The following is a 13,502-nucleotide window of genomic DNA, read 5'->3' on the forward strand; positions in this document are numbered from 1 at the left end:
TTATTAGTTTTAGTCACATTTTAGTCTAGTTTTAGTCTAATAAATTTTGGTCATATAAAAAGTATGTATTAGATATGTTTTACTGTTTTTCTATTTTTTATTTGTTGTTATTTTGAGATTATTTACAGCTAATGTTTATTAAAATAATAGCCTTTAAGTTTTGTTGCTTTTAAATTATGCTACATTTAAATATTTTAAAGCAAGTGACCTGTAATGGAGGTGGGACAAATAAAGTCAAGTTTCTGAAATGATACACTTCTACTGCAGTACAGATTTATACTAACAGTAGACTTTCAGTCTTTCATCTTTCAGTAGACTAGACTTACATTACTTAATAAGTGTATTTAAAACTCATCCAGTTCAGTAACAGCAATGTTTAGCTCCATTTAAATACAGCTACACAGATTATAGAATCTTCTGTATTTAGTAAAATATCCAGAACAACAGACTCTCTATCTGTTAAAAACTAAAAACACAGAGGAGAATTCAGCCCTCAGGGTTTTCTAACAGAAAGAGTGAGAGTTGGGAAAAAAAACAAAAAGTGCTTCTTTTCTGTGTGTTTATATACTAACCCATCACTTGTGCTGAAGTTAACGTTAAGTTACACCGAAAGCAGGCTTTTTATAGCTATCGCGATATATATTTTCCTCGATAACTATCGTTATCGATTTATCGTCCAGAACTATGATGTTCATTCCAAAATAATCAGACCATGAAATCCTTGAAGAAGACATTCCATACTATTAATGTCATTGATGTTGGATAACACACTTAGGGAAAAAAATTATATATAGGACTCCAAAATTTGGTTTATGCACAACCGAACAGACATTTTTCCTAAGTTTGATATTCAATTAATCCAAAATAATACAATTATATTACTTGATACCAGGGCCAGAGTGGGCCCCTTTTTCAGCCAGGGAGTTTCATGCCCAAATCCAGCCCACTTTTTCCATGGAGGAGGAATTTGAATAAATAAAACAGCAGCTAGATCTTACAATGCCTTTTAATTGCATATAAGTACAAGTATATGTTGGTAAGTTAACAGAACACCCTTCACTTAAACATGTTTCATTCAAATTTAAATCAGATAAAGATTTTATGAATTAATATTACTTAGAAGCCTTTACAAAATTAATTGAAAACACTTAAAATGATTTAATTGAACATGTAATGGTCAAAATATGGTTAAAAAAATAAAATAAAAACAGGAAATTTATTAGGCGCTTTTCAGATTTTCTATTTTTTTATCCATAAAATGAAATATTTATTTGGATGAAGTGTTTTTGCAGCTCTATATTTTGCTTGAAGTGTAAAGAATCACCATGTAAAATTATAAACTGCTCCCTTTCACTGGTTAGATATTATAGAGATTTAAACTTGGAAAGGACTGGAAACTTTATAAGAATATAATTTACTTTGCAGTAATGAAGGTGTTTTTGTATATTCTACTCCCTTCTTTAAAAGGCCCCTTCTTCCCTCCAGCAGTCAGCTCCTCTCTCTCTGAGTGTCAGGAACAAGCCCCCACCTTACCTCTCTGCCTGCAGAACTCGACCACCTGATCGACACATATTTGATCAGACGTGACTTTAAGCTTTTTGTTCATATAAGTTATATACGGGTAGCTTAAAGGGAAGTTGTGTTACAGCAGATTAAAATAGATATTCATTTTTTATGGCTCAAATTTCTTTAAGCACTGTTTGGATATAAATGTAAAAAGTAAATTGAATAATAAGTCAAGAAAAGGAGCTCCTTATCAATCATTATCTACTGCAGCCATCTACAGGTGGCGCTGCTCACCCAGAACGCTGATTATCTGTTTCTTGTGTCAAGAATCAGAACGTTGACGTGTTTGTTTTTTACTCACTTGGGTAACATCGCAAATCCCGCAGTGTGACTATCGTGCATGCGCACATCGCGATGACAATGCTTAAACGATATATCGTGCAGCCCTAGCACGCGGCTCCTGTGAAGACGATTTAGACGCACACTCTAGTGTAGACAGCAAGACCAAGCATTTTCTAAGTGCAGATGGGGTGACAACAGTGATTTTTCAGTTGTCATATCATCTTCTTTCACTGCAACACGTTTAGTTCCTCATAACAAAATAAAACTCTCTATCCTTAACTCCATCCAAAACCTAAAAGCTCCGTTTGCAGTCACTTCCGGGGCACACAAATGGATCAAATAATAAAAATAAAAAAAATCAAGTTCGGCTCCAAATGTGTTTTTTAATTTTCCCATTTATGTTTGGATCATCAAATGAAAAACAGAAAATATAAGCCATTTTTTGTTTTATATTCAACAACGAAATAATGAATTGTTTTGTTGATTTTCTGATTTTGATTCTCAATTGAATATCAAATAAACAAATGATGCGCGGATTTTCAACTGTTGTACTCATTTAATTTGTTTAGTCCTGTTACAGCTACAGTGGTGCTGGAAAGTGCTGGTGCTACATTTCATTTCATTTTTACACTAATCACACAAGTCTTATGAACAGATATACAAGAAGCAAAACCAAAATAATAAACATATTAGATTTGTTGACGTTGTTGAGTACAGTCTGTAACTCAGACTGTGGCTGAGCCTGTGGCTGAGCCTGTAGCTGAGCCTGTAGCTGAGCCTGTAGCTGAGCCTGTAGCTGAGCCTGTAGCTGAGCCTGTAGCTGAGCCTGTAGCTGAGACTGTAGCTGAGACTGTAGCTGAGACTGTAGCTGAGACTGTAGCTGAGCCTGTAGCTGAGCCTGTAGCTGAGCCTGTAGCTGAGCCTGTAGCTGAGCCTGTAGCTGAGCTGAACCTGTAGCTGAGCTGAACCTGTAGCTGAGCTGAACCTGTAGCTGAGCTGAGCTGAGCCTGTAGCTGAGCTGAGCCTGTAGCCGAGCCTGTAGCCGAGCCTGTAGCCGAGCCTGTAGCCGAGCCTGTAGCCGAGCTGAGCCTGTAGCTGAGCCTGTAGCTGAGCCTGCAGAACGTTCTGCCCGAGCCTGGCCTGACCCGCCCCATAAACTGTCATTATAAGCCTGATCCACCCTATAAACTGGCTGTTTTCGGGCCGTTTAAAGCGAAATCTGTTCAGAATGATGGTAATTAACACTAAGTTAATTAATACGAAGTCATGGCCATATACTCAAACTCAGATCAAGCAAGGAGTCCATGGACCATAGTCATTCTGGAGGAGCTGCAGAATCTGTATACATGACAACTATCAAAGTTATGTGCTCCACAAATATCTGTTACATGGAAGAGTGTCAAGAAGAAATCCATTGTTAAAATTAATATATATGAATTGCTGTTTGCAGGTACAGCAAACATGTGGAAGATGTTTCTGTGGTCAGATGAGACCAATGTTGAACTTTCTGGCCTAAATGGAAAGCTCTATATGGGGAGGAAAAGTAACACTGCTCATCACCCTGAACACACCATCCCCACTGTGAAACATGGTGGTGGCAGCAACATGCTGTAGAGATATTTTTCTTCAGCAGGGTCAAATTTGGACAGATTTCATGGGAAGATGGATGGAGCTAAATACAGGGCAATCATGGAATTTGATTAAAAAAAAAACAACTATGGATCATTTTCATTCCACTTCATACTTATTTAATAATTCTTTGTTTGTCTATCACCTAAAATAAAATAAAATAAAAACATTTAAATGTGTGGTTGGTGATAAAATGTGGAAAAGTTCAAGGGGAATAAATACTTTTGCAAGTCACCAAACCAAATGCATTGCTTTTCCACATCAACATGCAGAATATGTGCCAAAATGAAATGCAAAACTACTATTACATAACATTTCACTGCACTTGATCTCTTTATTGAAAAACAATACACAAGAATTTAAAATTTCAAACCAAAAGCTGCATTTGTAACGGATTTCCCCTAAAATCCAATCAGCTTAACTGCATCGTAATCCAATGTGTGGGGCTTAAAAAATGTTCAAAAGCAAATCACACTGGTGCAGTATTCATGCCACAATGAAATGTAATAACTGTCCAATCAGAGCGCACTACTGAAATTGGAAGCCAGCATTTTTACAATAAGATAACAGGAAATAAACACTCCAATTCTATAAATAAAGTCTGGCACAGTTACAGACGACAGACGAGTTGAGTAGATTTTAACACAGGATTGGTTCTCACGCTTGGGGCATTTTTACACGGACGTCTTTCCGGATCCGGGTGCACTTTCTCCGGAGATTTGGTTTGGTCCAGCGTGAACGGTGCAGACCATGCTGAGTGTGGAAGTTTTTTGAACCTGGGTCCAAAAGGTCTGGTGTGGGTGTGTTTGGTTTATTTTTTAACACGCTACTTCTCCTTTTAGTTTTAGTGTATTGTTTTTCAATAAAGAGATCAAGTGCAGTAAAATGTGATTTAACAGTTTTTTTTTTGCTTTTTATTTTATTTTGGCACATTCTACATGTAAGTAAAAGCAATGTGATTTGTGGATCACAGTTAGTGTTTGCTTTTTTTTTCATTCGGAACAAAATTTCTCTCTATATGTGAATGCCCACAGCTGTATATGTTGTAAGGTGTTATTTTCTTTGGTTGAAAACTGGTCTGTGTGCTCATGGTAAGGTGGCATGAAATCCACATTCAACAGCAATACTTCCTGTTCTATGACACGCCACACCACACCCCACACATCACTCCATACACCCCACACTACACCCCCCCCCCCCCCCACTCTACTCAAACACTCCACACCAAAAAACCCAAAACTACACCCCACACTACATACACCACACTACACACCCCCCACACTCTACAAACCCCACACATTCCACACAAAAAAAAAAAAACTACACACCACTCCCTACACGCTACACACCCCACACACTGCACACCAAAAACCCAAAACTACACACCACACACTACATACACCACCCACTCTACAAACCCCACACCAAAAACCCAAAACTACACCCCACACACTACATACACCACCCACTCTACAAACCCCACACCAAAAACCTAAAACTACACCCACTACACTACACACCACTAGGGTTGCAGCGGTAACCGGTTTCACGGTATACCGTGGTATTAAAATGCACGGTTATCATACCGTGTGTGTTTGCTTATTACCGGTAAAACGCAAGCCAGCGGAGAAACTCACCCGCGCATGCGCAACTCTGCTCCGCTTCAGCTACTCAGCACACAGCTGTGAGAACGGCAGAAAGTGCATCAGACTAGAGCTTAGATTCTCTGGCCCGACCCGAGATCGGGTCCGTTCGGGCCGAGATTTCCCACCACATTCCTCGGGCCGGGTCGGGTTGGGCTCTAGAAAATAGTCTGAGATGTAGGCATCTGTTTTTTAATTATATATTTTATTTTTAAATAAAGCTCTGGTGTGATAATCACTATGTTAATGCTAAGTAACCAATTATTATTGTTAATGAAAACGAACCAAATAACGAAAACTGAAACTTAACTAACTTTATTATAAGCGCTGTTTTCACTCCCGCAGTTCTACAGCGGGGGGTGTTGTGCCGATTCTGTCCGCGAAGCGGGAGTCGGATTGAGCAGGGAGTCGGATTCGGCATAACAGCGGCAGCACGGCTGCACCTCGCGGCCCGCGGTGTTAGTTGTAAGCGCTCGCGATAGCCGCAAAATACGACAGAAAACAATGAGAAACTGCAGAATTATGTATTGGACTAAAATGAGCACGAGGAGATAAAAGAGAACCTTTACCTGTGAGTAGCTCATATCAGAACACGCAAATCTCTCTCTCTCTCTCTCTCTCGCACGTGAACTTCTCCGCACTGTGTTTAGCTGTTCTTAAAAATAATTTTAATTAAATAGTAGTTCTATGCTTCTATGTTAGTGTTAATTTACATAATTCTGATCATATTTCGCTCATTCAAACAGCCTGAAAACAGACTTGTAATCTTGTAATCAACAAGCTTGTAATCAATGTGGCCGTAAAGTCACAGCTAAAGGAGGAAATACATCAAACCTGTTCTCCCATCTCCGAGAACACCACCCCGCTGTGCAGCGCAAAGTATGTGTTCAGTTTATAATTTTAATCTGAACATAAATAAAACCTCTTTGTAGTCGTGCATAACCCATGCGGTAAGCGCCCGCAAAAGCGCTGAGTTATCCGAAATTCGGGCACGCAGGTACAGGCGTGAAGTGCGTGCTACGATGGATTCACGTGTCCGTGTAAAGGTACTGGCCGGACTGGACGTGAAAGACGCCATTCATTTACATGCGTTCATTTTCAAATTCTGACGTGCCTGTTTTTCATATGTTGAAGGTTTTAAGTAGTGAAAGCCTTAAAATAGAAATCTCTATTGTGAGGATCATGTCAGAAATAAATCCCCTCTTTCTGCAGTATCTGGTTATATACCAACTTTTTTTTATATATATACACTCTTAATGCCCTTAAGAGTAGTGGAAAAACATGGTTTCCTTCACCTGATGGTGTAGTTTCTACAATAAATAGTTAATTGAACAAAAAAATAATAATATATGTAACAAACTGTGATACCGTGATAACCGTGATACCGCGGTATTTTCCGAGACGGTTATCATACCGTGAAAATCTCATACCTTTGCAACCCTACACACCACACACCCCACGCACACCCCCCACTCTACAAACCCCACACACTCCACACCAAAAACCCAAAACTACACCCCACACACTACATACACCACCCACTCTACAAACCCCACACCAAAAACCTAAAACTACACCCACTACACTACACACCCCACACCACACTACACACCCACACCCCCCACTCTACAAACCCCACACACCCCACACCAAAAACCCAAAACTACACACCACACTACACACCCCACTCTACATACACCACACTACACACCCCCACACCCCCCCACTCTACAAGCCCCACACACCCCACACCAAAAACCCAAAACTACACACACACTCCCCACACCCCACACTACACACCACACTCCCCCCCCCACTCTACTCACACACTCCACACCAAAAACCCAAAACTACACACACACTCCCCACACTACATACACCACACTCTACAAACCCCACACACTCCACACCAAAAACCCAAAACTACACACACACACTACCCACACTACATACACCACACTCTACAAACCCCACACACTCCACACCAAAAACCCAAAACTACACACACACTCCCCACACTACATACACCACACTACACACCCCACACCACACACACACCACTCTACAAACCCCACACCAAAAATCCAAAACTACACATCACACTCCCCTCACACAACACACCCCACACTTCATACCACACTACACACCCACACCACACACAGCCCACTCTACACACCAAAAACCCAAAACTACACACACACTCCCCACACTCCACACTACATACACCACACTACACCCCCCACTCACCCCACACCAAAAACCCAAAAATACACACTACACTCCCCACACAACACACCCCACACTTCATACCACACTACACTCCCACACCACACACATTCCAATCCACATACCTTACACACTCCACACCAAAAACCAAAAACTACCCACCACACTACACACCCCATTCTACACACCCCACACCAAAAACCCAAAACTACACACCCACACCACACACAGCCCACTCTACACACCTCACACACTCCACACCAAAAACCCAAAACTACCCACCACACTACACACCCCATTCTACACACCCCACACCAAAAACCCAAAAATACACACTACACTCCCCACACAACACACCCCACACTTCATAACACACTACACTCCCACACCACACACATTCCAATCCACATACCTTACACACTCCACACCAAAAACCAAAAACTACCCACCACACTACACACCCCATTCTACACACCCCACACCAAAAACCCAAAACTACACACCACACTCCCCACACACTCCTCACCACACACACACTCCACTCCACACACCCATACCACACACAAACACCCCACCCCACAAACTCCACACCAAAAACCCAAAACTACACACCACACTCCTCACACCCCACACCCATGCCACACACACAAACACACCACTCTACACACCCCACAAACTCCACACCAAAAAACAAAAACTACACACTACACTACACACCCCACACAACACACTTCATACCACACTACACACCCACAACCCACTATACACACACCCCACTCTACACATCCCACACACTCCACACAAGTCACACCAAAAACCCAAAACTACACACCACACTCCCCACACACACTATACACCCACACCCTCCACACACACCCCACACTACATACACCAGACGCATTCCATACTACACAACTATTTGACAAGCCAACTTAAAGTTCAATCACGAGCTTTGCCTTTTCTACATATTTTCTACTAATTATTATTATTATTATTATTATTATTATTATTATTAGTGAAGTTTTAAAATGAACGTTAATTCAATGTCAGAAATTAAACAATAAACCGGTGAGTGTTAACTGGGCAATTGGACATCTAGCAGCTATCTAACGTTATTAAGCTATGAATAAATCAAAGTTACACTATTAAGATACCGGATATACTGTAATAACAGCTGTAATCAGTAAAGAAACTCTTACAAGTGTTGATATTTATCAGTGTTAGGTGTTTCACTCTTTAATCTGAATCTAGCTGAATGTAGCTTTAGTGAACGTTAGCTGGGTTAGCTAACTAGCTAACCTATTTAACCTAGGTTAGTAAAGTTAGTCAGCTTGCTAAGCTGACTAAATACAGAGTTAGCCAATGTTTAGGTTACCTGGTCTGCAACCATAGCCTAGCCTGAGACTTTAAACCAAATTACACCAAACTAAACCGGTTTAGTGGTGTTTCTGTATCTGACTCACCTCTGGAAGCTGTTTACCCTCTTCATTTTAAAGAGAAAAAAAAAAGAAGTAAAACTGTGCGTGGAGAAAAGCAGCTGGATATTCAAACTAAAGGTAGGGGGAATAGTCCCCGCGTTAGGGAACATCAGCTAGCTAAACTCCGCTCCTAAAAACAACAACGCCGCGTTTAGATCTCCGAAAGTCGCCATAGCTGATCTACCAGCGCTCAGCCATGACCATGCAGCGCCCTGACGCGAAACACCGACCACGGTGGCATCCGCCAATCACAGACCGGGAGAATTCTAAACCAATCACAACCTCTATCTCGTCCATCAGTGTCGTCATGGGCGAAGGGCGGGACTAAAGACGAGTCGAGGTACAGCGGTCCACGTTTTATTCGTTTAATATGCCGCTGTAATCAGGTCACTGAGAGGGAGGATGATGCCATTTCTGCGCCTTGTCTGCCTGTATCCTGATTACTGTAAATAATTTATCAACGGAATTATTACATTATGGTCGATTTAAGGACTTGTGTAAGAAAAGGCAAATAGATAGATATCTGAACAGTTTACAGATTACAAAAACTGCCTCACAGACAGACATTACACCCAACGTGTAATTAATACATTGGACTGTGTGTGTGTATGAGTGTGTGTGTATGTTGCTCAAGGTTCATTTAATCTGTAATGCATTCAGTGATTTTATTTTATAAACGCCTTGTGAATGTTTTAGTTACATTTTACTCTATCGGATATTATTAGTTTTAGTCACATTTTAGTCTAGTTTTAGTCTAATAAATTTTGGTCATATAAAAAGTATGTATAACATATGTTTTACTGTTTTTCTATTTTATTTGAAATTATCTATTAGAGTTGGGAAAAAACAGAAAGTGCTTATTTACTGTGTGTTTATATACTAACCCATCACTCGTGCTGAAGTTAACGTTAATTTACACCGAAAGTGGATTAACACGGCTAACGTGCGTTACCCATTAGTTTATCAGAATGTAAAAAGCAGTGAAGGCACCTTAGTTAATGATGACAGTTTGCACAGATCCCTTTTACACCTAAACAGAGAGGGGGTTGGATCTCTAAACATCGCTAACTCTGAACTCAGACAAGCTAACCTAACTAGCAGCAAACAGAGCAGCAATAGCTGCCTTCAGAAATCTGAACAAGCTCACCTCTCTAAATATCTTGGTGAGGAGACTCCATGCCACATATTTAGGAATTGAGTTTTCCACTGTAGCTCAGCTAAACTTATAAATGCTGTTTATCCAGTAAATGTGAGAGAAACAGCCGCTGTGTAGATCTGCTGTGTGAGGTTGAGTAAGGGGGCTGGGAGTGGGGGGAGAGGGTGGGAGGGGGAGTGCTGAGCTGAGCATGCAGTTCAGCGCGCTGCCTGATCGTGTGCTGCGCCTGTTCGCAGCGCTACTTAAACGGGAAATAGAAAATAAAGTTTATTGAATCCTTATCGTTTTATCGCCCCGCACTATAATATAGTATTTTGTAAAATATTTATACACATTCAGCTTCACTGCTGTTCAGAAGTTTAAATCGCGCTACGTTTAACCGGTAGCAATGCAGTTTTGACAGATCTGTTAAGGTGATTGGCTGTAGTAAAAAATGATGGACAGCTTGGTCTGTCTGAGTATTGGTTTAATAAAAAGTTATTGACAACGAAAGTGTAGTATCTGATTGGCTGCAGTCGAAAATGATTGACACATGCTCCGCCATTTAGCCACGCCCACTGGGGCTCCGGCCTGCAGCATTACTCCTCTCAAGCTATGGCGTGATAAACACAATACAGCAGTAACAAATAAAATGTGTTTCAAAAAAGTTGCACAAGTTAGAATGTTTTAATCACACACTCTGGAACTAGTGAGCACTGCGAGCATGTCAGCTCCACCAATGTCCGTGCATAGCCTTATTGCTGTTTTATGTGTTTTGTACTAAGGATAAAAAAAACAACAACATTTGTTTAGAAAGTGTTTTATATTCCTTTACAGTGTAGAGAGTCATTGTAAATTATGTCAATGTTCTTGGTCTATTACGGTTTAATGAGTGTACAGTACAAAGCCTGAGTTGTTGTTTTTTTGTGTTTTGCTATAGGCTACATGTTTAAAATATAAACATTGTTTGTTCAGAAAATGTTTTATGTTCTTAGACATTGTTAATTATATTAGAAGAGATGGGGAGGTTGGTTCTTAATAAACATTTTTATTATAAATAACAGGTCTAAAGCAAGTTCTGTTGCAATGTTAATAAACGTAATTCTAATCAGATTTCGCTCGTTCAAACAGTCCGAAAATGTTTTTAAAAAGCTCAGGTTTAATGTTCTACTTTTTAAAAAATGTTTTGCTAAAACTGGGATGGGGCTCACAAAAACAGTTTAGTTTATTTTTCGGGCTGGATATAAGCTGTAATGCTTTAATGTTACAGTTAATAATCTGTCATTTTGCTTCGGGACCCAAAATGCCTTAAAATTGTCCTGATTCTCCTGAACCGAGCGCTTATACACTAAAAGGGCTCTGGCAGCGTTTGTCCGGCAGTGTGAGCTCCTATATTGCAGCGTGTCAGTACAGAATCACAGCGTGTCAGTACAGTGTATGAATCGCAGATGTATGAGTCCGCCTGGCTTTAGGATTTATACAGAAAGGTCTGTTTAAACGCTGAGGTTCAGAATTATTTGCAGTGTTTGAAATCTTATGGAAATTTCATCAGTGCCGCTCAGCTTGTTGTTTTATCTATATTATTACCAGCAGTTTGTAGCCGGTAATGCTACATGTGCATGGCCAACTGTAAATGAGCTGTGCCCCAAAAAACATGCCTGTTTAAAAACACCCTATAGTTCTGCATATTGTTGATGTCATCACAAAGTAGACTGAATTGAATTGAAGTGCAGGGTGTAGGAAGTGATTTGGGACAGGTCTGTAAACTACAATGTGTGAACAGTTTTGTGTGAGGAGCGGTGCTCTGTTATAACAATAAAATTTAAATTGTCTGTGCTGGAGAAGAGAGAGAGCCTGATGATCTTCTCAGCTGTTCTTAGTGTAGGGTCTTATGATCTGAGATGTTTCCAAACCAGACAGTAATGCAGGTGCTCAAAATGCTCTCTACAGTCCTTCTGTAGAGAGCATTTTGAAGTTGGGAGTTTGAGGGCCAGGGGCCTCATTTATTAATGAAAAATACATGGTGTGAAAAAGTTTTGACCCCTGCGTACTCCAAAAAAAAAATGCAAATAAATGCAAAGCCCTTGTCCCACATCAGTTCAAACTGTATGACCAATATTAAGGAAGATTAATTATTTATTTAATTATTCATAAATTATTACTTTGCATGTTTGAACTCTACCACACAGCCTTCCTTATATTCCCTGTCTTAAACACTTTCTCTCCAGTAATATGAAGGGGCTCTGTCCTCTGTTGAGCTCTGCACACGTACAGCTTGCTACACCATCAGCAATGTTAACCCTGTTAACATCATTAGCTAACTAATATTGCCAACTGCAGCCTCAAATCGAGTGTACAACATGTTCAGCTTATTTGCTAAAAGAAAAGTCCACACTCAGCACTCTGAATGGTGGGCTTTTGTAGTCTGGTTTAATCCTTACTCCAGCTGCATTGAGTTCCAGATTTTGAACTGTGACCCTAGTTCCCCCATAGTTCTGCTTAGCATGCAACCCTATTACTCGTGTATGTTCCCGCTGATAAGCCCTGCAGTGCAGGCAGCAGTGTAAGAGATCAGAGCATTTCAGATGTTTTTTTTCACCTGTGGTTTCTGGATAGATCTTTTAGTGGTTGTTGGTGTTCAGGTATAGAACAGTATGTATACAACAGTATGAGTTCTACTCACTTGCTTTATGATAAACCCCACCTAGACTTTTTGTTCCTTTTGTCCTTTTATGGCTTGATTCTAGTGGCCCGTACAAGCAGCATTGTAGTGTTGAACTGTAATTTGCATATTTTCTCTTCTATGTGTGATATGAGCTGATGCTCTCGTACATTGTGATCTTATGATATACTGAAGTCAGATATTAACAAGCAAATGTTTTTCACACCTCTTCTGCAGAAGCAAGAAGGGACTTCCCCTTTTTGACTGTACGTATGTACGGGTATTAAAGACTTTGTTTGAATCTGAATAAACTTAGATTGTAAAGACAGCAGCTTGTGTCTGTTCTCTTTATTAAATCTCCCTCGAAGTTAAATTAGGGTGTGGCCGAAGAACCAGACCAGGGCAGGGGATAACGGAATCCGGGAAAGGGTGTAGGGCAGTTTCCCTACCAATTGTATGATTGCTTTCATAAGCATGTTGTCTATAGAGCTGAATAGGAACATGTCTGCATCCTCCAGAGCGTCCTGCAGGGTGGCCCTCAATTTATCCACCCAGCATGTGATCTCTCTCTGGAACTGAACTTCCAGTTTCAGTCTTTATTTATATTTTGGAATATGGAAGACGGTGGCATGAACTTTCCAAAAAGAGAGAGAAGATGTTTAAATACGAAACACAAACACCCTCCTAAACAGACTGATGGAGCAGTGAGTTTGGGGAAGGCTGTTTCCCAGCATGAACCAAATGACTCTCTCTGCCATTGTCTGTGGTTTAAAGGGTTTCCAGGTCAGAATGTAATGCATTGTCCATGTTTAATAAGAGCAGCAGTGTTATGAAAAGCCATTAGAACGCATTTACATCCATATAAATAAACAGGGTTGACT

At 40.4% G+C, this 13,502-nt stretch overlaps 1 protein-coding gene across 3 annotated transcripts in view; it reads right to left on the minus strand.

Annotated features, from left to right (window-relative positions):
* The window catches only part of mmd (monocyte to macrophage differentiation-associated), a 67,221-nt gene that overhangs the window by 29,317 nt on the left and 24,402 nt on the right, over positions 1–13,502 (minus strand). For 2 of the 3 annotated variants that reach the window (XR_007438386.1, XM_022682916.2), the window contains exon 1: positions 8,810–9,070. The exons of the other annotated variant lie outside the window; for it this stretch is intronic. Coding sequence is in view for 1 of the 2 variants with exons in the window: in XM_022682916.2 (XP_022538637.1) it covers positions 8,810–8,934 (125 nt within the window). In the remaining variant the exon portion in view is untranslated. Of the gene's footprint in view, positions 1–8,809; positions 9,071–13,502 lie in introns of those variants that run through there. 3 annotated transcript variants of the gene reach the window in all.

The sequence above is a fragment of the Astyanax mexicanus genome, chromosome 3 (assembly GCF_023375975.1).
Source record: "Astyanax mexicanus isolate ESR-SI-001 chromosome 3, AstMex3_surface, whole genome shotgun sequence".
NCBI lineage: Eukaryota > Metazoa > Chordata > Actinopteri > Characiformes > Acestrorhamphidae > Astyanax > Astyanax mexicanus.